Source organism: Dendropsophus ebraccatus, chromosome 1 (genome assembly GCF_027789765.1).
Source record: "Dendropsophus ebraccatus isolate aDenEbr1 chromosome 1, aDenEbr1.pat, whole genome shotgun sequence".
Classification (NCBI taxonomy): Eukaryota; Metazoa; Chordata; class Amphibia; order Anura; family Hylidae; genus Dendropsophus; species Dendropsophus ebraccatus.
This window is the reverse complement of record NC_091454.1, coordinates 102,716,903-102,738,161: the sequence shown is the minus strand read 5'-3', so window position 1 is coordinate 102,738,161 and position 21,259 is coordinate 102,716,903. Positions and strand designations below refer to the sequence as shown.

Here is a 21,259-nt window from a genome sequence, read left to right as displayed (position 1 = left end):
TCTCCCCACCTTAGTATGCATGCTCTCCCCAGTACCTGCCTGCCTTCCCTCCTTAGAATGCATGCTCTCCCCAGTCCCTGCCCTCCCTACTTTAAATGTATGCTCTCCCCAGTCCCTGCCTGCCTTCCCTCCTTAGTATGTATGCTCTCCCCAGTCCCTGCCTGCCCTCCCTCCTTAGTATGTATGCTCTCCCCAGTCCCTGCCTGCCCTCCCTCCTTAGTATGTACTCTCTTGCGAATCCCTGCCTGTCCCTCTCCTTAGGTCGGGAGTCAGTGAAGTGGCAAAAGGGCCCATCTGGGCTCCCTGGCTAGCAGGCCAGGTTGTGATTGTGACTGTTCCAACCGCTGTAGCTACGCCACTGAGCTCAGGCAAAGAAGAAATATTCAGGGCAATGTGAAATACAGTGGTTTGCAATAAATTACAATATCAACAAAAAAAATTTTTCCCCCAGTAATTCAATTCAAAAAGTGACCTCATATATTCTATAGAGTGATTACATACAGAGTGAAATTTTTCAAGCGTTTATTTCTGTTAAAGTTAATAATTATGGATTACAGCCAAGAAAAACCCAAAAGTCAGTATTTCAGAAAATTAGATTATTATATAAAACCAACTGGAAAAAAAATGTTTTTAACACAGAAATGTCGTCCAAATGAAAAGTCTGCACAGTAAATGCCCTCAATACTTAGTCAGGGCACCTTTTGCATGAATGACGGCAGCTGATGGCACTGCAGAGGTGTTATTGAAGCCCAGGTTGCTTTGATAGCGGCCTTCAGCTCGCCTGCATTGTTGGGTCTGGTGTCTTTCATCTTCCTCTTGACAATACCCCATAAATTCTCTATGAGGTTAAGGTCTGGCGAGTTTGCTGGCCAATCAAGCACAGTGATGCTGTGGTTAGCAAACCAGGTATTGGTACTTTTGGCAGTGTGGACAGGTGCCAAATTCTGCTGGAAGATGAAAATTCCATCTCCAAAAATCATTTCAGCACAGGGAAGCATGAAGTGCTCTAAAATATTCTGGTAGACGGCAGCATTGACTTTGGTGTTGATAAAACACAGTGAACCTACACCAGCAGATGACATGGCTCCCCAAACCATCACTGATTGTGGAAACTTCACACTAGACCTCAGGCAGCTTGGATTGTGTGCCTCTCCACTCTTCCCTCCAGACTCTGGGACCTTGATTTCCAAATTAAATGCAAAATTTACTTTCATCTGAAAACATCACTTTGGACCACTGATCAACAGTCCAGTTCTTCTTTTTCTTGGCCCAGATAAAATGCTTCTGGCATTGTTTATTGGTCAGGAGTGGCTTGACAGATGGAATGCCATGCTTGTAGCCCATGTCCTGCAGATGTCTGTATGTGGTGGCTTTTGAGGCACTGACTTCAGCAGCAGTCCACCCTTTGTGAATCTCTCCCAATTTTTTGAATGGCATTTTCTTTACAATCCTGTTAAGACTTTGGCTCTCCCGGTTGCTTGTGCACCTTTCTCTACCATACTTTTTCCTTCCACTCAACTTTCCATAAATATGCTTTGATACAGCACTCTGAGAACAGCCAACTTCTTTAGCAATGAACTTTTGTGGCTTACCCTCCTTGTGGAGTGTGTAAATGACTTCCTTCTGGACATCTGTCAAGTCAGTGGGGGGCATACCAGACTGAGGGACCTTTTATAACACGTAGGAAGTCACTTGAGGTGTTTTGGGTTAATTATTCTAATTTTATGAAATACTGACTTTTGGGTTTTTCTTGGCTGTAATCCATAATCATCAACTTTAACAGAAATAAACACTTGAAAAAGTTCACTCTGTATGTAATGACTCTCTAGAATATATGAGGTCACTTTATGAACTCAATTACTGAAAAAAAAAGTTTTTTGTTGATATTCTAATTTATTGCAAACCACTGTAGGTGCAGGAGCAACAGGATTGGAGGAGGCAAAAATATGTGGAGACACACTGTGCCTTTAAATCCCAGACAAGCGGAAGCAAGCAGCAGAGAATGGGAGGAGTAAGGAAATTAGGGGACACCAGCAGATCAGGAAAAAGCGAGGAGTGAGAGCAAGAACAAAGCCTGAGGACCAGGATGTTCTTATCTAGAGGCGTTAGAATCAATTTAGGATAGTTTTTGGTACCAGAATGCTGGTTCATTTGCTATAGTAAATCTGCCCCAATATGTCACATTTTTAATTTAGACAAGATACTAGTTATTGAATGTGGTGTGCTTTATGTCACAATCAGAGTTATGCCACAATTATTAGGAAGTGATCTAATTCTATTCCATTTTATAGATTCTCCTGAAAATTAACCTTAGAGACAAGATTATTTTAGAAAGATTTGTTTTAGGCATTGGATAATGTACTTGGCAGCAAACCAATGTTATATAATGATGTAAAACAATAAAAGCAAGTACAGTAATTAGGCTTTCCCCATATGACTGGAAAAATCATTAAAAAGTTATACTTATAATTACCAATTGCTTAAATGATGGATCCATTTTCTCCTTTTCAGAGATTTTAATTGTGTTTAGAGTTCTTAGCAGCTTCTTATAGTTTTCTATTGCCTAAGTTGATATATAAAACATATAAATGACACAATTAAAGGGGTTGTCCAGGAAAAAAATTACTTTTTCCCTATCCACAGGAGGTTGCGGGAGGTCCGACCTCTGTACCCCCCGGCGATCTTCTTATTGGCCCCGTCTGCTCTGTTATGAATAGAGCCACGGGTTCAGCATGCGATCTGAGGCTCTATTTATTCCTATGGAGTGATGGAAAGAGCCGAGTACATCACTTTTCTGGTATACTCGGCTCTATTCATAATAGAACTGGCGCGACCCAATTTTTGACACCTTTACCACTCGTCTACACTGCTACTAGCCCTAGATTCAAACTTATGTAAATTATACACGTTTTATATCGTAGCACCAAGATGGCAATCCCGCTGCAAGTATGTCTTCTCATTGAGAATGACAGGCCATAGATCTGCAGCGGATATCACTGTGTATTATCAATTGCCCCTGAACCTATCCCTAATTCTATTTATAAAGATACAGACCGCCTTTGCAGTTGGGGAACACATTAGGTGAGTATCATCCAGAGTGTGGTCTACAGAGGTATTTTATAGTCCATGGCTTAGTAGGTCAGAGCTGTTGTTTGAGGTATGAGAGGGACTGACTCATTGTTAGATTTAATGTTATGTCAGACATTCAGATGTCTGCCACTGCCTTGGCGTGTAAGCATTCCCCTAGAAAACAGGGCACATGTCCCACCAAATCCAGCTACCACACACAGCTATACATTTTTGAGCAATCTGTGTTTCACAGTAAAATGCATCACACCAGGCTTCCACATAGGCAAGTGCAACCTGGGGAGAAGTGGGATGTGGTTTCCACAGTGTTTGGATCACATGGAAACACAGCCTCACTGTTATCCTTCTAGTTTACCTGTTTAACCAGTTGATAACACAAAACAGGGCCAGTGTCAGCACAGGGCTTACCCTGGCCAGTGCCAGTGCCCACAGTGCCTCTAGGGTCCCCGAAAGGGAGAGGGGTCAGGCGCTCTAATGTTCAGTCCTTGTAGTGCAAGGTTAAACATCAGAAGACAGGGAAGAAGCAGGGCCTGTCAGTGTCCTGCACAAAGAGAGAGGGGGTGGTGGTGAAGGACCTGATCACATGACCTGCAGGTTCTCAACCTTACAGTGTGGAGATCGGCCTGACAGAGAGGAAGTTTGAGAAGATTAAGCTGTAGATGCTGTGTGTGTCAGTCAGTCAGTAGTATGTGTCAGTAAGTGTCTGTGTCTGTAATGTGTGTCAGTAAGTGTTTGTGTTAGTAATGAGTGTATGTGTATGTTAGTGGCGTCTCAAGTGATTATGAGACACCATGGATGGATAGTGTGTGGATAGATGAGGGGCCTGCTGAGGCTTTGTTGCCCAAGGGCCAGCAAAAACCTTGAGCTGACCCTGCCACAAAACAAATATACTTGAGTACCAAGCCCACTCCATACTCATGGGCACTTGAGGACCACCACTAGTAGCTGGCATGGAGAAATCGCGAAGAGGTTTTCCTCAATCCATTGTCATAGCAGTCCGAGCAGTCTAAAAATTTTAATCACCCTTTCCCATTCTTCAAAATAAAAAAAGACATAAATATATCTGCGGACTATTCCAAACTATTAAAATATAGTGTAAAGGTACAGATCATAGCGGAAAAAATTAGCACCCATACAGCTTGGTAGACAGATAAGTTTAAAAGTTATAAGGTCATAAAATGGCGATTAAATATATATATATATATATATATATATATTTCATTTTAATAAAGGCTTTCATTTTTTAAAAGCAGTAAAACTGAAATAGTTGTAATCATGGCAACCTGAGCAATCTAGATAAGCTGCCAATATTATTGCATAGTAAATGGCATAGAAATAAAACCCTCCTAATTTGCTAAATTGAATTTTATTTTTTCCATTTCATCTTGCAAATAACTTTTTTCTGTTTTGAAAAAGATATTATGGTAATGTGAAAGATGTCCTTACAAAGTACAATTGGTCACACAAAAATAAGCCCTCATATGGCTCTGTAGATGGAAAAATAAAATGAGTTATGGGTCTTAGAAGAAGAGGTGTTGTATTATAAGTACAAGTACATACAAGGTTGCCAACCTGAATTCTTCTCTTGCCTGGGCAAAGTATTAAAAATTTTATAAGCAGGGACAGCCAGTGTTTTTACAGACTAATTGTAAAAACCATAATGATCATAAGGTATACTTGTCTATAACACAATATACTGATATGAAATAGTTATCAGCATTTTCTCTGAGTTTTTGGATGGTTGGCAACCCTAGTCATGAATGTATTATTTTGGATCTGTACATACATTATATTATTTGTGAAAGCTACAAATAAATTCATTAGTAAAATAAATCAGTCAATCCTGTTACCTTCTCCCACTGCTTTGTCCTCTCACTGGATATGGCGGTGCTCAGGCTTAACTGAGCCATTTGTTCCAGAAGACAGGATTCCCCTGTGAAGGTCATCTGTAGCCTCTTAAGAATTTCTACAAAAGCAGCATAAAATGTGTGTTCATATGAGAATAGTTATAAAATCAAGCGTTTATATGCACAGATCATCCAGCTATGCACCAGGACACTGTTGAGCTGTGCACTGAACTGCAAATAACAGATGCAAATAAAATACTACAGTCTCCATAGCAAGTCTAACTGCCTAGCACCTTATGCTAACTTACCACGCTCTCTCATGACTATGACCTATGGTAATAATTAATTGTAATGAGAAACGCAAAGCAAATATATTATGTTTGTCCTTTGATTTCAAGCACGACCAGACAAGCAAATCATTGCTTTGTAATGCTTGAAAAATAGACTGGCCAGAGGCTGTATATTTGTTTTCTTATATAATATTAAAGCCAGCAGGTTTCTTGTCAAACAGGAGGGTCAGGTATGCATGGAGGCTACGAGGAGATGTACCATTTGAAGGAGCATATTATTAATGCAGTGGATAGCCTTATACCACTTTATAAGGGAGCAGGGAATGCATTGTAGCGTCTCATGTAATGTCCTAATCCATTTTTAAATTTGCTATTCCTGGCATTGCCGATGAGATAGGATTTAATGCTAACAAAAAGCCAGAGCCATATTTAGAACTAGGCAATCATTTTTTGTGACACTAGAATATTGGCAAGTATTGTAAAGCATAGCAGTCATTGATTATTAAGGGGATTGCAGGCAGGGGATACAGGAGAATACTGAGGTTATCTATTCTAGCTACTAAACAGGTGCTATCAGCGGCATACTCATTGCATCTGCCACTCAAACTACTAACCTCTGCCAGTAAAAAGTTATACAAATCTTTACATTATAATAGCTGGAAATCTGTAGGGTAGAATACATGAGATGAGTACAGGATTTCCAATCCCTTATCTCCAGTTTAACACTTCATCAAGTTACTGTGTCCTTTATTTTAACCTACATCAGTGATGGCAAACCTGACATATTATTGGCACTATCACTTGCAGACCCTGAGGGTACAGTTACATGGGCAAAAGTAGCTCTAGAAAGTGTTTTCTTGTGGGGAAAGTGTGTGTCAGTGTATGTTTGAGAGGATGCTTATTTCCCCTACATGGAAGTCTAAAGCCATTGCTGTTTCTAAGAAATTTGAAATCTGGTGACAGGTCTGCATTATAAGGAATACAGTAACAGAGATTCAGGGTTATGCATGAAGTGTCAGCTAAGTGCAACCTTACCATATTTACAAATAAACCTCCTGCTCATGGCAGCTCCTCAATAATGAGAAGCCTGCTGAATGTCAAGAGCCCTAATTCAATGCCCTTTTTATAAATAATCTACTGTGTGTAGTATGAATTTGGGTGTACTGGCAGGGCCACCATCAGGGCAGTATTGGCGGTACAGCTGTCAGGGGCGCTGGCCTAAACTAGAATCAGGGGGGCCTGGCTGACCCTGTCCTCCCAGCATATAACTCAATAAGTAATTCTTCAAGGGTTCAAGGATATCTGTGATGTCTCCGGCCTAGAGTGCAGACACAGCTGCTGCTGTGGGTTTGGGTTACTGTGTTTTGGGTTGTGGGATGAGACATATAAAAAAGCAGCCCGATCTTCCAGCTACATCTGGCTCAACACACCTCTCCAGAGACGTCAGTCAAACATTCGTCCCCCATTTTTGTGATTATTGCTGTGAATGGAGCACTCAGGCATTTTGGTTGAAAAATTCCCAATGGCTGCCTTGTGTAGTAAAACATGCACAAAATGCCTAATTTTACATATCCTCTGTTTAGCAGAAGCAGTGAAATGCATTGGAGCTGAACAGATTATCCACACATGATGTCAGCTAGCATGACTCAGTATCTAAAGAAATGTTTTCATGTTTGAGGGCTAAAATTAAATAAAGTTGTTGTTTTCCTGGTGAAGGGGAATGGTCTAGTGACGCACAGAGCAGTAAATGATTAGGAGAGTAACAAACAGGACTTCTACAAAGTACTTTCACAGAAGTTTTAAAAGACAGGCATTGGCGATTGATAACATCATAGTCCTTTATTGGCCTCTTTGTTTCTTTTAAGTAGCATTTAGTTTATTAAGCCCCTATTACACTAGGCGATCTCGGGAGCAAGTGAGTGCTGACCTGTCAGGTCAGCACTCACTTGCTCCTTGTTCCCGCTTGCTATTACACGCGCCGACAGCGAGCAGGGAAGTGCGGGGAGGGGGCACGGGGAGCTGCGGGGGGCTCATAGGGGCGACAGCAGCGGATAGTTGCTATCTTACTCGTTTGTCTTTCATTATGTTGAAAGACAACAATAGACAATGACCAGCCGACATCGTTCATGTCGGATGATCGTTGCATTCTATTACACAAAGCAATTATCGGCCATAATACGTCTTCAGAACTTCCTCACTTCCGAGTTCCAGTGAGAGAGAAAAGGCTACTGGTGCGCAGTAGCTTAGTAACATACAATACAAAGTTATATTAAGCAGAAAAGTAAAATGCCGGAGTTCCCCTTTAGCATCATATAACACTGGTATGCTGTAGTTGACTAAAATGCATTATGTTTATAAATAATAAAGTAAAAAAGTAAAAGGAAGGGTAGTCTGGAATAAAATGGCCTGAAACTAAAACAAAATGTAAGCTTCAATGAATTGCACCTGATCTAAACTACATTAACATATAGATCTGAAAATGAAATGCCTCATAAGACACCATCCTAACGTAAAAGAGTAGGGGTCCTTCCACTTGAAGATCTTTGGCCGTCTATGAACCCAATTGAGTGCCGATCAGCGATCACTGCATCATTTGTGCGGCCATTTAATTTTTTTAGCCATCGGCTGCACACCTCCTGTTTACACAGAGATAAATTCACACAGATTGTGATAAATGTTTCCGCCGCACAAAAGATACAATCAGCCAACAAGCGGGCGTTTTCCTGCACATAGATTGATCGCTGACACTTTTACTTACCAATTATTGGCCAAATGAGCTTTTCTAGCTATGTTCATTGCTGATAATCGGCCTGTGTCAAAGGAGCTTAATTCCCCAATAGTGGAATATATATTATCTGATACTATAGATAGACCTCTCTTACACCAGTAGTGGTTTTTATAATGATGAGAGATTGAATAATAAATGTTAGGTCAGTTCTTAGTTGTAAATGATAATAAACTTCAGTCTTGACAAAATTCATCACATTGTTGTCTTCAATTTATAAAGAAGAGGATTTACATCTGACACAAAAGATCTCTGTCTATTTAACATCCATTTTTGTGACACTAAAGTCAGTTGAACAATGGATTTAACAAATATAAAAGACATCCACATCTAATTATAAAAATTCATTTTTTTATATGATTGCCCATTCATTTACCAGTCAGAAATCACTCCACAAAGTAAATTAAAACCAATAGCAGCAATTTGTGGCAGGCACAAACTGCATGCAGTATGAGGCTGGGTTCACACTACGTATGTTTCAGTCAGTATTGTGGTCCTCATATTGCAACCAAAACCAGGAGTGGATTAAAAACACAGAAAGGATCTGTTCCTGGATCTGATCCATATAACAGTAAATAACTGCCATTATTTCAATACAACAGCCGTTGATTTAAAATAACAGCAAATATTTGCCATTAAATGGCGGCCATCCACTCAATTTCACCATTGTGTGAACAGATCCTTTCTGTGTTTTTAATCCACTCCTGGTTTTGGTTGCAATATAAGGACCACAATACTGACTGAAATATACGTGGAGTTCCCAGCACCAAAGGCTCAACTTCTCTGGTGCACTACTGCAAGCTTTATTGCAGGGTCTGCACTGTAGTTTCTTACAACTAAAACCTGTGTGTGTTTGTGTAAATTATAGCTATATAAATAGCAGCCACATCACTGCTTTTAGAGCAGAGTAGTGGTCGGTAACCTAGACTACAAGTTGTCAACAGTGGAAGGGAAAGAGCTGCATATCAGTAGAAGGAGACAAGTTTGTTAAATAGATTTTTGCAAAAATGTATATTATTATATTTTTATAGGAAACGCACCTATAGCGCATTTTACCTGCACTTACTACAGCATGGTGTGTTCAGGTCTCTGTAAAGTTGGTGATGTCACGTCACATAAACTGCCAGCTCCTGCTGCTCCAGTCTGTCCCACCGCTGCAACAGGTGTCACCAACTTTACAGAGACCTGAACAGGCCATGCTGTAGTAAGTGCAGGGAAAATGCACTATAGGTATAAGTGTCTATTAGTAATTTTCATAATTTTTGGTTGGCAATATCTTAAAATTATTTTGCCGGGACTTCCCCTTTAAAGCGACTCTGTTCCCACAATCTGACCCCCCCAAACCACTTGTACCGTCAGATAGCTGCTTTTAATCCAAGATCTGTCCTGGGGTTCGTTCGACAGGGGATGCAGTTATTCTCCTAAAAAACAACTTTTAATCCTCCAGCGCTGTGTCTAACGGCCGGGGCTTACATTTGTATATGCATTAGGCTGGCACCACCTCTCCGTCCTTCCTCCCCACCCTCCTCATCATTAGGAATGATCCAGGAACCTTTACTGCTGTTTGAGCTTTGCACATGTGTATTAACGATCCAGCCCATGTTCATTATGCACACAGGTGGGGAATAGGAAGCAATCTGCCTGGAGCATTCCTAATGATGAGGAGGGTGGGGAGGAAGGACAGAGAAGGTGTGCCAGCCTAATACATATACAAATGTAAGCCCCGGCCGTTAGACACAGCGCTGTAGGATTAAAAGTAAATTTTTAGCACAATAACTGCATCACCTGCCGAACGGACCCCAGGACAGATCTTGGATTAAAAGCAGCTATCTGAAGGTACAAGGTACAAGTGGTTTGGGGGGGATAGATTGCGGATACAGAGTCGTTTTAAGATGGAAATACTCCTTTAAGAGCAACAACAAGAACTGTCACTATTAGGCATCGTTCACAAAACAGGCAGAATTCCGTGTCGGAATCCCGCCAGCTTCCCTGTCATAATGACAGTCTATGGGAGGCTCGCGCGCCTCCTCTCTCCATGCTGAAGAATGGACATGTTTATTCTTCAGTGCGGAGAGACGCAGAGAGAGAGGAGACTCGAGCCTCTCATAGACTCTCATTATGACAGCTAGGCTGGCGGGATTCCATGGCAGGGAATTCCGCCGCAGAACTATGCCCGTTTTGCTCCGTGTAAACGGAGCCTTACATCAGGAATGAGGCAAGTGTTTGTAGCAGGAAGCCATATGACTTTTTAGCATTTGTTGCTTCAGGTGCTTTGCATTATGTTTAAAAAAAAATCACCTCTACCATTTTTCTCTTGTTAATTAATATTTTATACATTTGTACTGGACATACTTTATGTCCGTGTCATTGATAACAATTACCCTATTTATCACACTATTTAAACTCTGCAGTATAATTCATTTTTCCCTTTGCTGTAATTTTTAATTTGCATGTTAATGTATTTTTCCATCACTACAATTTGTTATTATTAGATACATAATTTAGCTACCTTCAATAATTCCTGATTAATGATGCTTTGCCTACCTTTTTTGAAATGACCGATTAACATTGAGCATATTTAAAAATGTAATGTGAAACTTTTTACATGTATATCCAAGCATAGAACCATTAAGGGATATTATTGTTATTGAAGGGCATAGTCTAGTGTTCCTTTCTAGCTATATCCTAAACAACATGATTGCTATGATCCAAGTAAAAAAAAAGTAGCCATTTTCTAAATTATACCCATTATATTTAATGCTTCTTTTTGTAATGACCCTGTTCTTTCAGAAATGGAAACAACTACATACTTAAAAGTTACAGTGTAAAGACATACCTAAATATTGCATATTGAACAACTTAAGGCTATGTTCACACAAAACCAGGAGTGGATTGAAAACACAGAACCTGTACCCTGTCAGTTCCACTCCTGATTTTGGTTGAAAAAAGACTGATGGAAATACTATGTGTGAACATAGCCTAATAGAGTAAAAAATTCTATATTAATGGCAAATATAGAGGGATAGAGGGTGGTAGAGATTTTTTTGTTGCTTTCTGCCCAGGAGAATTGATAAGGGGATAAAATGACCACTTTCAAATGCTGTCATGGGCAGAGCATGAAGGCAATAGAGGCTGGAATAAAGTTCTATTCAGTGATGAGTCCCACTTTTGAAAAGAAAATAAATATAAACAGCACTATAACTGGTGAGAGTTTAGATAGCAACAGACAGCAACCTGAATAAACTGTCACACAACCAATGTCTATAGTATTCAAGGAGTTAGTCAGAGCCCAGAACTGGACACTATGGACCTGCATACATTTTATTAATTGGAGGTATTTAGAGATGTGTAAAAAGTTTGGGGTGGCTATAGCCATGTTTTCCAGGTAGTCCTCAGGCTGCATTCACCTTCTCCAGGCAGAAGAATTCAAATGCTGATCGTTTGGGTTTGAACTTTCAGCAGGGTCGCTCATCTCTAGAGGGATTGCAAAGGGGGTAAATCATAAAATACCAGCTGAACTGTTTCAACATATTGCAATAAGCTTAAATTGATTCAGCATAACATTGATTCTTCATATTTCAAATATATAGCAAACCTCTTTATCAGATAGTTAGTTTATTTGAAAGGACTGATCCAGTACACTGAAACAGGCTCAAACATATCTTACTCACTATGAGTCTTCTAGGAACCACCACTCCATCATTTGGATACAAGGCCGGACTTAGAAATTTAAATGGTGACAATGAACTCCTAGCAATAAAGAGCATGATATGTGATACAGCAACTGCACTTTATATAATTTGCAAAAGTTTTTGTAACTTGCATAAGAAAATGAAGATAAAAAAGGAAGTACCCTGTGAGTGCATTATATTGGATAGGTTCTGTATAGCTGTGTAAAGTATTCCATGAATCTGGCACCCATAATGAGCTCCATAAGCAATGTTGTAACAGAATCTCCATACATTCCTCCTAACCAGCGCTACATCAATATTGGAATACAACAACAAAAGAGCTAATACAAATTGTATTGTTGCTCATACAAACTACATTACTATAGCTCCATACAGTATTTATGCTTTAGAGACCTGTGAACTGGCACCTATAGACGTCTATGGCTGGGTACCACCATATGTTTGCAGTTTCCTACTGAGACATAAGCATGTTTCTCTGTTAGATCCCCACAATAATCTGGTGTTATATCAGTTAGGATCCCATATTATAAAGATATATTCCCCGACATTGTGCTTTGCGCACAAGGCCTTGGAATTGGCGTTTTTGCTTTTGCATTTTTACTGATTTTGCTTTAATAAACAATAAGTACAATTCTGTGAATATTATCACCTTTCTGTAAGTTCCACTGCCATAGTACCACAGGGAGCAGCATTAAAATAGGTTAACTCAAACACAGTGACCAAGGTGACATAAAGCAATGACCCATTCCACAGCACATGATATAAAGAATAGTAGGCTCCCATTCATAGGTGAAGAGGCATACTGACCAGCTGGTAACTATTAACGTCAGCTATTTATACATAGTTTTCAGATTATTTATTCTTCATATGTGTTTCATTAACTACGAAGATTTAGAAGGAACCAAACTGCTTGCTTATGCAATTTGCCAGCTAGCCCCCTTTGTAACATGAAATGAATATTCATTTTCACCAGATGTTTTTGTGAAATATTCATGAGAGAATGAAATTAGACTAATAATATAGTTTAAAAAAAAATTGCATACGAAATGACATTTAGAAATATTGAAACAGGGGTCTCCATCTTTTACAAATTAATAGCTTCTCAGTGAGTCTAGAAAAGTGCAATAATGTTTTCTTACCACAACCTTTGGGATACAGTCAGTAAAATACCATTCCTGTGCTAATTTTGAATAGAACTTCTAAATCGAGGATAGTAAGATATAGAATTTATGAATAAAATATAATCACAACATAATTCTTACTTCCTTAATTCCAGAGTAAAAAATAATAAAGAGCATGGTTCTGCTTACCCTCATGGGTACTGTAGTGTACATGTTCCTTACTCTGTATATATCTTCTGCAGATAAATTATGGATCACAATCGGAACTGTATATGGTGGGGGCTTAGACTTATAAGTTCCTGGTACTATACAGTCATATAATGCAGCAGCAAGCAAATGCAACCCTATGGCAATACTATTTCTTTACTTTTTCTTTTTTGCTAATGTTTGATAAAGTAGCAGAGCTACAGCTAAGATTTTGAGTTTTCTCAGGCTATGTGCACAGCAGTATCAGCTGCAGGAACGTGCTGTACGACGCTCGGCGGCTGGCAGAATAAAATGCAATGGACGGTGTTATACATTGTCTAAACATAGCCTTATTGTATATTATAGACAATGTTATATTAACTCGTATGGGCTTAACCCCTTTCCTTCCAAGCTAATTTTCATTTTTGCTCTTTAATTTTTTTTTTCCTAATGTTTTAAAGGCCATAGCCCTTGCATATTTTCAACAACAAACCCACATGAGCCATTATTTTTTGTGACATCAATTGTACTTTGAAATGACAGACTTAATTTTGACATAATATATGCTGTGAAAAAAATATATACTTGCGCGGTAAAAAAAAAATATATTTTTCAGTTATGGCCGGGGATGGGGTGGTTATGGACGGCGGAGGTCACTTACCTATCCCGTTCCATCGCCGGGTCCCGGATCGCACCGCCTGGTACACCCGTCCCGCAGACGCTTCCTGGTGTGAGCTGCCGCATAAGATGTGACGTCTTAAGGCAGCTCAGCCATTTAGCGGCCGAGGCGGGACTGTGCTACGGCCGCAGAATGGCTGAGCTGCTTTAAGACGTCACGTCTCATGCGGCAGCTCACACCAGGAAGCGGACGCGGCACGGGTGTACCAGGCGGCGGGATCCAGGACCCGGCGCTGGAACGGGGTAGGTAAGTGACCTCCACTGTCCATAACCACTCCATCCCAGGCCATAACTGAAAAATACCCCTGGGCCGGAGTACCCCTTTAAGTAAGGCCCACACATCTAAAGCTTAGTGCTATCGATGATGCCTCTGGGGGCCACAGTGTGAAAGGGGATGACCTAAAAAAGACATTATTCTAGATATTGCACTAGTGCATGATGGCACAGTCAAAACCTGCAAACTGTATTATACAAATACAAAGAGTTTTTCTTTTGATTGCTCATTGGATTGTGAAATATTTACTCTAATGGTGTTATATATTTTATTAATCCAACAGCACATGAGCATCCTAAATGCCACAAAACATACAGTAAAATTGTTCTGACAGCGCTTTTAGGGTGACAATAGAGACTACAAATTGAGTGCACTGTAGTGTATAAATGCTTTCTTTCTCTTATGTGCTGCTTCAATTAAATGATTTCTGTGCTAAAACATATAATCCGCCTTGACAGCTTGAGTCATGTTACTGATAATCTCATTAATACATGAATCTTATGCCAAAATAATTTGCTCTGGCTTAGTATTTCTAACTTCCAATTTTCTTTGAAGACAAGCTCACGGGAGGCTATAAATATCAACGTGACCTATATTTTGTAGGACAAATGCTATTTATAGTGCACACATGGCACAGCAGGTACACAATAACATGACAAAGCATACTGGGACATTTTACTGTGGAGTATACTGTATTAGTAACTGAGTACATAGGCTTCAAAATAACTTATATCCACCACTGTGCAGTCTTAGTGTCACTGAATCTCCCCCTTATTTTCCATTTTTTTTAAAATATTTTATTGGAAAGTTTGTTTTAGTAACATAACACTTGCTTCATGCAAAGCCCTTCAGTCAAGTGTGCATGTACTGGCCGGGACTGGTGCAGGCTGCTGATGTCACATGTCACTTCTTTGGGAGGACCGTGGATTGCACTTGAGAAATAACATCGAGCCAATGGGACAGGCGGAACTTCAAGGCGAGTCTGCAGTGCAAACTCCGCTTGAAATTCCCTACTTAATTCCATAGTGTGAACATACCATAAGAGAGTAAATGCCCACAAAGAGCAGAGAACCCAGTGAAACAGGGTTAGGTTTCAGTCGATGAATGGCCAAGTAGTCCGTCTGCATAGATTATTGTGCCCTGTAAAGATATTGCAGCTGAGCACCGATCTTGCTGATACATGCTTGTTTGAAGCTGTGGACAGCCTTATAAAAGGCCTCTAGTGACCATTCTTTTTATCTGAAATAACAAGATATTATATGGGGTATCTATAAAGTAAGCAAAAATATAATCTATGTACCTGACAATAGTTTCACATTAAAACCCATTAGCTCCACCTCAACCCCAATAATGTGATTTTTGCATTTTCAGATACACTGACATCAGAATGCCTTCTCAGATAGTTCTCAGATGTTGTGTTAGTGTCATAAACCATAGTTTAAGAATAATGGGGGGGTGGATCACTCAGGGGATTGGGGGATCCAGCCAAGCCTCCTGTGACATCACGCCCTGCCCCCTGTCTGCATCATCAGCCTGTGCTCAGCAAACACACACAATGTGAGACAGGGGCATGGAAGATTTGTCTCCTAAGGTGGGAGAGCAGTGGGAGCAGGAGACAATGTGAATTGGCACAGAGGCCATTTTTCTTTACTTCCTGGATTTTAAACGGCTACCAGTATAGACAGCTATGTGTATAGACACATCTATATAACTTTTAATGTACCTTTAATAGAAAACAAATTTTCCTTATCTGAAGTTCCCCTTTAAGTACATTGGGCATTAAGGCATTGATAGACTGTAGCAGCCTCCTGATACTATTGATATATCTTGATGCTAGAAAAATTCCCCAAACACAACTTCCTCTGTACATATAGCCTATCTTCTTTGTTCATCTCCTAACTATCTGGAAATATATAATCTGCCATAACATTTGGATGATTTCATATACATCCTGCCCTTCCTTTATCTCCTGTCGTTATTGTTGGTTCCTGTATACTTGTTTGGTCGGGCTTTTTCTAACAAACAGCATGTCTTGCTCAGGCGGACCCAGCTCGTCCGTGTATTACATAGTCGGCTATTCATTTGCCAGCTGCAGCTTCCCCCGCTGAGCAGCAGAAGTTTCTGGAGCCAGCCTTCAGACGATTAGCTGATTTGCTGGGCTGTCTTCAATATAGAAAAAGGTCACAGAGGAAACAGAATGAACCATCAAAACCATCTTATTTAAATAGTTAATCCTGACGGATATATGAAAATGTTTCACTTTGTAATTCAATTCAAGACATTGACTGTCACCGCAGTTTTGCTTTGGAAAAGAATATGTTGTATTTAATATTTAATCATCTTTTTAGCGGTTAACGGTTTTTCATTTGGAAAATGAAACGGGAGGGAAGCAGCTCTTCATTCTAATCTGTATCATTTATTAAGGCTGAACAAAAAAGCCTACCCAGCTGTGACAAATGAATATGAGGGTTTTTACATCCAAATTGCATTGGTATAATGTTGGAGATTATAGTGCCTCCGTAGAAAAAGGGAGGGTCTTTGTGGTGTGAATTACACCCATTGAGTCAATCTAAAGCTACAGGAGATCTCAATCAAATATATTTTTAACAAACTTACTTAATGCAAGGTTTTCCCCGTTGCCGGTGTAAAGACTCATTTGTATCCAATGAATAGAGAATCATTACTGTTATTTGTCTTGTTAATACAGCTTTTCCTCCACAATTAGTGTAATGTGCAAGAATTAGATAAACCATGGATCTCGGCAAAGTTCTGCCACCTAGTGAGAGGAGACCAGTATTACTCATTAATAACATCTCTTGATGTATCTAAGGGTGAATATAAGAATGAATATTACATAAGGGGGTATCTAGGGGGTATAAAATTGGGAGCAGTATCCAAAAATCTGTTTTCTTTTTATTGAAGTGTTAGGAAATACTTGATCTATTTATGTGAGAATATAGCTTTTGCATAATTGTGTGAATGATATTTTAGTGTGTAAATTATTGTACAGAACTGTGGGAATAGCTAAGGCTTTCATTCAGAAGACTGCAGTTTCAGGTCACTATAGTAATGAATAGAGATGAGCGAACCAGGTTCGGGTTCGAGTCCATCCGAACTGGAACGATCGGCATTTGATTAGCTGGGGCTGCTGAACTTGGATAACGCTCTAAGGTTGTCTGGAAAACATGGATACAGCCAATGACTATATCCATGTTTTCCACATAGCCTTAGGGCTTTATCCAAGTTCAGCAGCCACCGCTAATCAAATGCCGAAAGTTCGGGGTCTGATGGACTCGAGCATGCTCCAGGTTCGCTCATCTCTAGTAATGAATTAAAAACAGGAGGAGAGGAGGGAGAGGGCCTTCAGCCTCCACAGTGTGTCCCTGGGGCTGAAAATCTGACAGCATGTGAGCTGTACCTGGTGCTTTCATCTACCAGAGGTTAATAATTGTGTGTGGACATGAAGTATGCATATTGTGTGAGTCTGTGGGTATGGTACATGTATGTGTGTATTATCTATGCGTATATGTAATGTGCATTTGTTTAGATGTGTAGATGTGTGTATTGTGCGTGTGTGTGTGTGTGCACTATGTATACATATAGGTAATTTCTTTATATCTGTGTATGGTGTGTGTACTATGTATAAGTATAGGTAATGTGCATTTCTTATATCTGTGTATGCAATGTGCATATTTGTATATAATATGTATGTACACATTGGGGGAGATTTATCAAAGGGTGTAAAATTTAGACTGGTGCAAACTGCCCACTGCAACCAATCACAGCTCAGCTTTCCGTTCAGCACTGTCTAAAGCTGAGCTGTGATTGGTTGCTGTGGGTAGTTTGCACCAGTCTAAATTTTACACCCTTTGATAAATCTCCCCCATTATGTGCACTCACTTGTAACTCCCCCTCCCACACCTAAACCTGCTTCTAGCTTGTAGCTATTCAGGAGCTTTGATAAGCCTCTTTGACTCTTTGTACCACAGAATAAAAACATTTTCTATGCTATAGAAGCACAGACAAATATATTTAGGGTACCATGAATCCTCTTGAACTAACACCATCTAACATAATCACCAGTCCCCATGCCCCTGCGCTGCTCTCTCTCCCACAGCCACTGAAAGTCATTTTCAACCGTGTGTGTGTATGTGTACTATGTATGCTTATAGGTAATGTGCAATTCTTTATATGTGTGTATGATGGGTGTATATAGTGTGCATATTTGTATCTAATATGTATGTACATGTTATGTTCACTTATTTGTAACTCCCCCTCCTATACCTAAACCTGCTGGGGATCCAGCGTCCAAGTGTCAGTTAAGCAGGGAGAAGCCTCTTTGACTCTTTGTACCAGAGAAAAAAAAAGTATTTTCTATGCTGTGGAAGCACAGACAAATATATTTAACCCCTTAACGACAAAAGGCGTAAATATACGCCCTATTGCCAGTAAGGGGGTTCAGAACGACCCCGCTCTGAACTGCTGCGATCCTGGGTGCCGCATGTAGCCCAGCACCGCGGCTATTAGCGGGCACGGTCCGATCGCCGTGCCTGCTAATAAGGTAATCAGATGCAGCTGTCAAAGTTGACAGCTGCATCCGATTACCGGATGCAGCCGTTCCCTAGTGTCTAGTGGCGGAGATCGCCCCCCGTGACGTTGTCTCTGAGGAGCGATCTCCGTGACTGATGCCGGCCGGGGTCTCCGCCAAGATGGCGCTGATCCCGGCTTGGCACTCGTTTGTTTTCGGCTGCAGCAGCTCTGTGCATAGTCGCTATAGTAATGTGAAAGGTTTAACACTGGTTATATCTGGTATATGTAGGGTGGGCCCCTAGAATTAAATTCCCTGGAGGGCCCAAGGTACCCCAGTCCAACACTTATTACATCTTTTATTTTACTGTATTGTGGATATCCCCTATATTATATTATATTATATTACACAACATATAGTATTAGGCTCCACTTGCCTCCATAGTTAGGCTCTTTTATGCTTCCATACAGTATTATGCCCCCTCTGTGCGCCCATGAAAAAAAAGAAAATTACCTGTTTCCCTGCCCAAAACAAATAGATTTTTGGTAGTTTCACAATTGGGGCACACAAATAAAACAATGCTATATGCTTCTGCAGCATGTTTATTTTTTTACCTGATTTCGGAGTACCCCTTTAAGGTACAGTTAACAGCTTTATGGATACTGGATGTGGCAATTATCTATAAATTTCTGTACAATGTGTTAAACTACATATCTTTTGTTCACCTTTTGTGAAAAAAATTAAAGGTGTCTATGTGCAGGTAAGGCTTATCAGAGCTCTATGTCTAGAGCAGTGCTTCTCAAACTGTGAGGCACACTTCACTGGTAAGGCGCAACTCACAGTCTGATAAGGTGCAGGGTCCCTGTCTGTACCCAACATTGGCTCACTGCAGAGACTTCAGGATTTCTGGCCTGCTGAGAAATTTTATTGATTTATTTAAACTGACCCACAGGACCTCACAGCAGATTATAATATTACTACCTTTTAGGCTGCAGGCAGTTTTAAGCAGGCAGAGTGGTAGCTTAATCACACATGTTCTGTGCCAGGCATGTCCTGCAGCAGGAAGAGTTGCAGTGTGGGTATCAGGAAAGGTAAGTCTAGTCCTGTTGCTTGGCTTGGTTGCAGTGATTGTGGAACTATGTTACACTGGTGGGGAACTAACTATTTGTGGGGCACTGATGTGGCACTATTGAGGGGTTTAGCTTTGTGGGGCACTAGTGCGGAATTCACTATTTATGGGGCACTGATGTGGCACTATTTGGGGAATTAACTATTTGTGGGTTACTAATGTGGCTAGATTGTGGCGCTATAAGGTAAATTAACTGTTTGTGGGGCACTATTGGGGGAACTATTATGTGATTACCTACAGGGGGGATAATGGGGTAACTACTTTGTGAGGGCAACTAATTTATGGGGAAATATTATGGGTGGTGTGTCATGAGAGGTACGTGCAGCAGTGACGTGGACAATTCCCTCCATAAACTATCCTTATCCTGCCACAGGAAGAGGAGTTTAAAGGGGTTATCCAGCACTAGAAAAACATGGCCACTCTCTTCCAGAGACAGACCCTCTCTTGTTTCCAGTTTGGGTGGTGTTTTGTAAGTCAGTTTCATTGAAGTAAATGGATCTTAATTGCAAACCCCACCTGAACTAGAGACAAGAGCGGTGCTGCCTCTGGAAGGAAATGGCCATGTTTTTATAGCGATGGTGAACTCCTTTAACCCCTTGCCACATATGGACGTACCGGCACGTCCAAATCTGCATACAGTTCCTGCAGATGGACGTGCCGGTACGTCCACGGGATGACAGGGGCGCAGGAGCTGCACTCCTGTCATCCCCGGGGGGCCCGGCTGTCAGTGATAGCCGGGCACCCGCCACAACTGCCAAGATCCGCGCCATGCCCGGATCCCGGCAGTTAACCCCTTAGTGACCGCCGATACGGCGGTCACTAATGGGCTGGCACTGCAGTGCTTTTCATCTCCCCCCACTGTGAATCCACGGTGGGGGGAGATGAAATAAGTGAATCAGACCCCAGATCAGCCCCCCCCCTTATAGTAGCCAGTCACTAACCCCCCTCCCCCGGCGGCCATCGGATCCAAGATGGCCGCCGCCTTTGCTGTGAACAGAGTATATCTGTTCACAGCGATGGAAATGTAAAAATGAATTAAAACCCCATGCTCTCCGCCACCAGAGGTAGCGGAGCGCATAGGGCAGTGATCGGGGACCCCCCCTGTGGGGTCCCGGAACAGACGATCGGCGGTATATACTATATACCGCCGATCACCTGTTCACAGTGCAGGGATGCACTTTTTATCCCCTGTCACCATCAATGATTGGTGACAGGGGATAAAAAGTGTCAGGGTCCGTCCCCCAAGTCGCCCCCTACCCCCCCAGTCACCCCCCTTCCCCACATACCTTACCTGATCCTGGAGCTCCTTCCTCTTCGGTGTCCTGGCTGGTTATGAAGTGCGCATGCGCTCCACAACCAGCCAACTCTGAAAATTTAAAGTGACAGAGACCAATTTGGTCTCTGTCACTGAACTATGATTACTGTGATAGAAAATATCACAGTAATCATAGTAATACAGTGAAAATGAATGTGTAAAGTACAAAAAGTGACAAACACACAAAAAAATAAAACACACACTTTTTATTATAGTAATAATTGCAGTTTACTCCTAAATTACCCCTAACCCCCCCAGATTACCCGTAACTACCGCAGGTTGCCCGTAACCCCCCCAGGTTGTCCGTAATCACGTCAGATTGCACGT

General features: G+C 41.0%; 1 protein-coding gene and 1 long non-coding RNA gene across 3 annotated transcripts in view; both read right to left on the bottom strand.

Annotated features, from left to right (window-relative positions):
* Window positions 1–5,066, bottom strand: part of LOC138796578 (uncharacterized) — a 77,861-nt gene extending 72,795 nt beyond the window's left edge. For both annotated transcript variants that reach the window (XM_069976189.1, XM_069976191.1), the window contains exons 1-2: window positions 4,938–5,066; window positions 2,474–2,563 (exon numbers count right to left, since the gene is read on the bottom strand). In XM_069976189.1, coding sequence (XP_069832290.1) covers window positions 2,474–2,563; window positions 4,938–5,033 — 186 coding nt within the window. In that variant the 5' untranslated portion in view covers window positions 5,034–5,066. The remainder of the gene's footprint in view (window positions 1–2,473; window positions 2,564–4,937) is intronic.
* An 11,506-nt stretch (window positions 5,067–16,572) lies between these two features.
* On the bottom strand, window positions 16,573–20,941 carry LOC138775794 (uncharacterized). Its single transcript, XR_011360649.1, has 2 exons — window positions 20,909–20,941; window positions 16,573–16,736 (listed from the first exon to the last, which is right to left on the bottom strand). It is a non-coding gene; the product is annotated as an uncharacterized lncRNA (long non-coding RNA).
* Window positions 20,942–21,259: the final 318 nt, after the last annotated feature.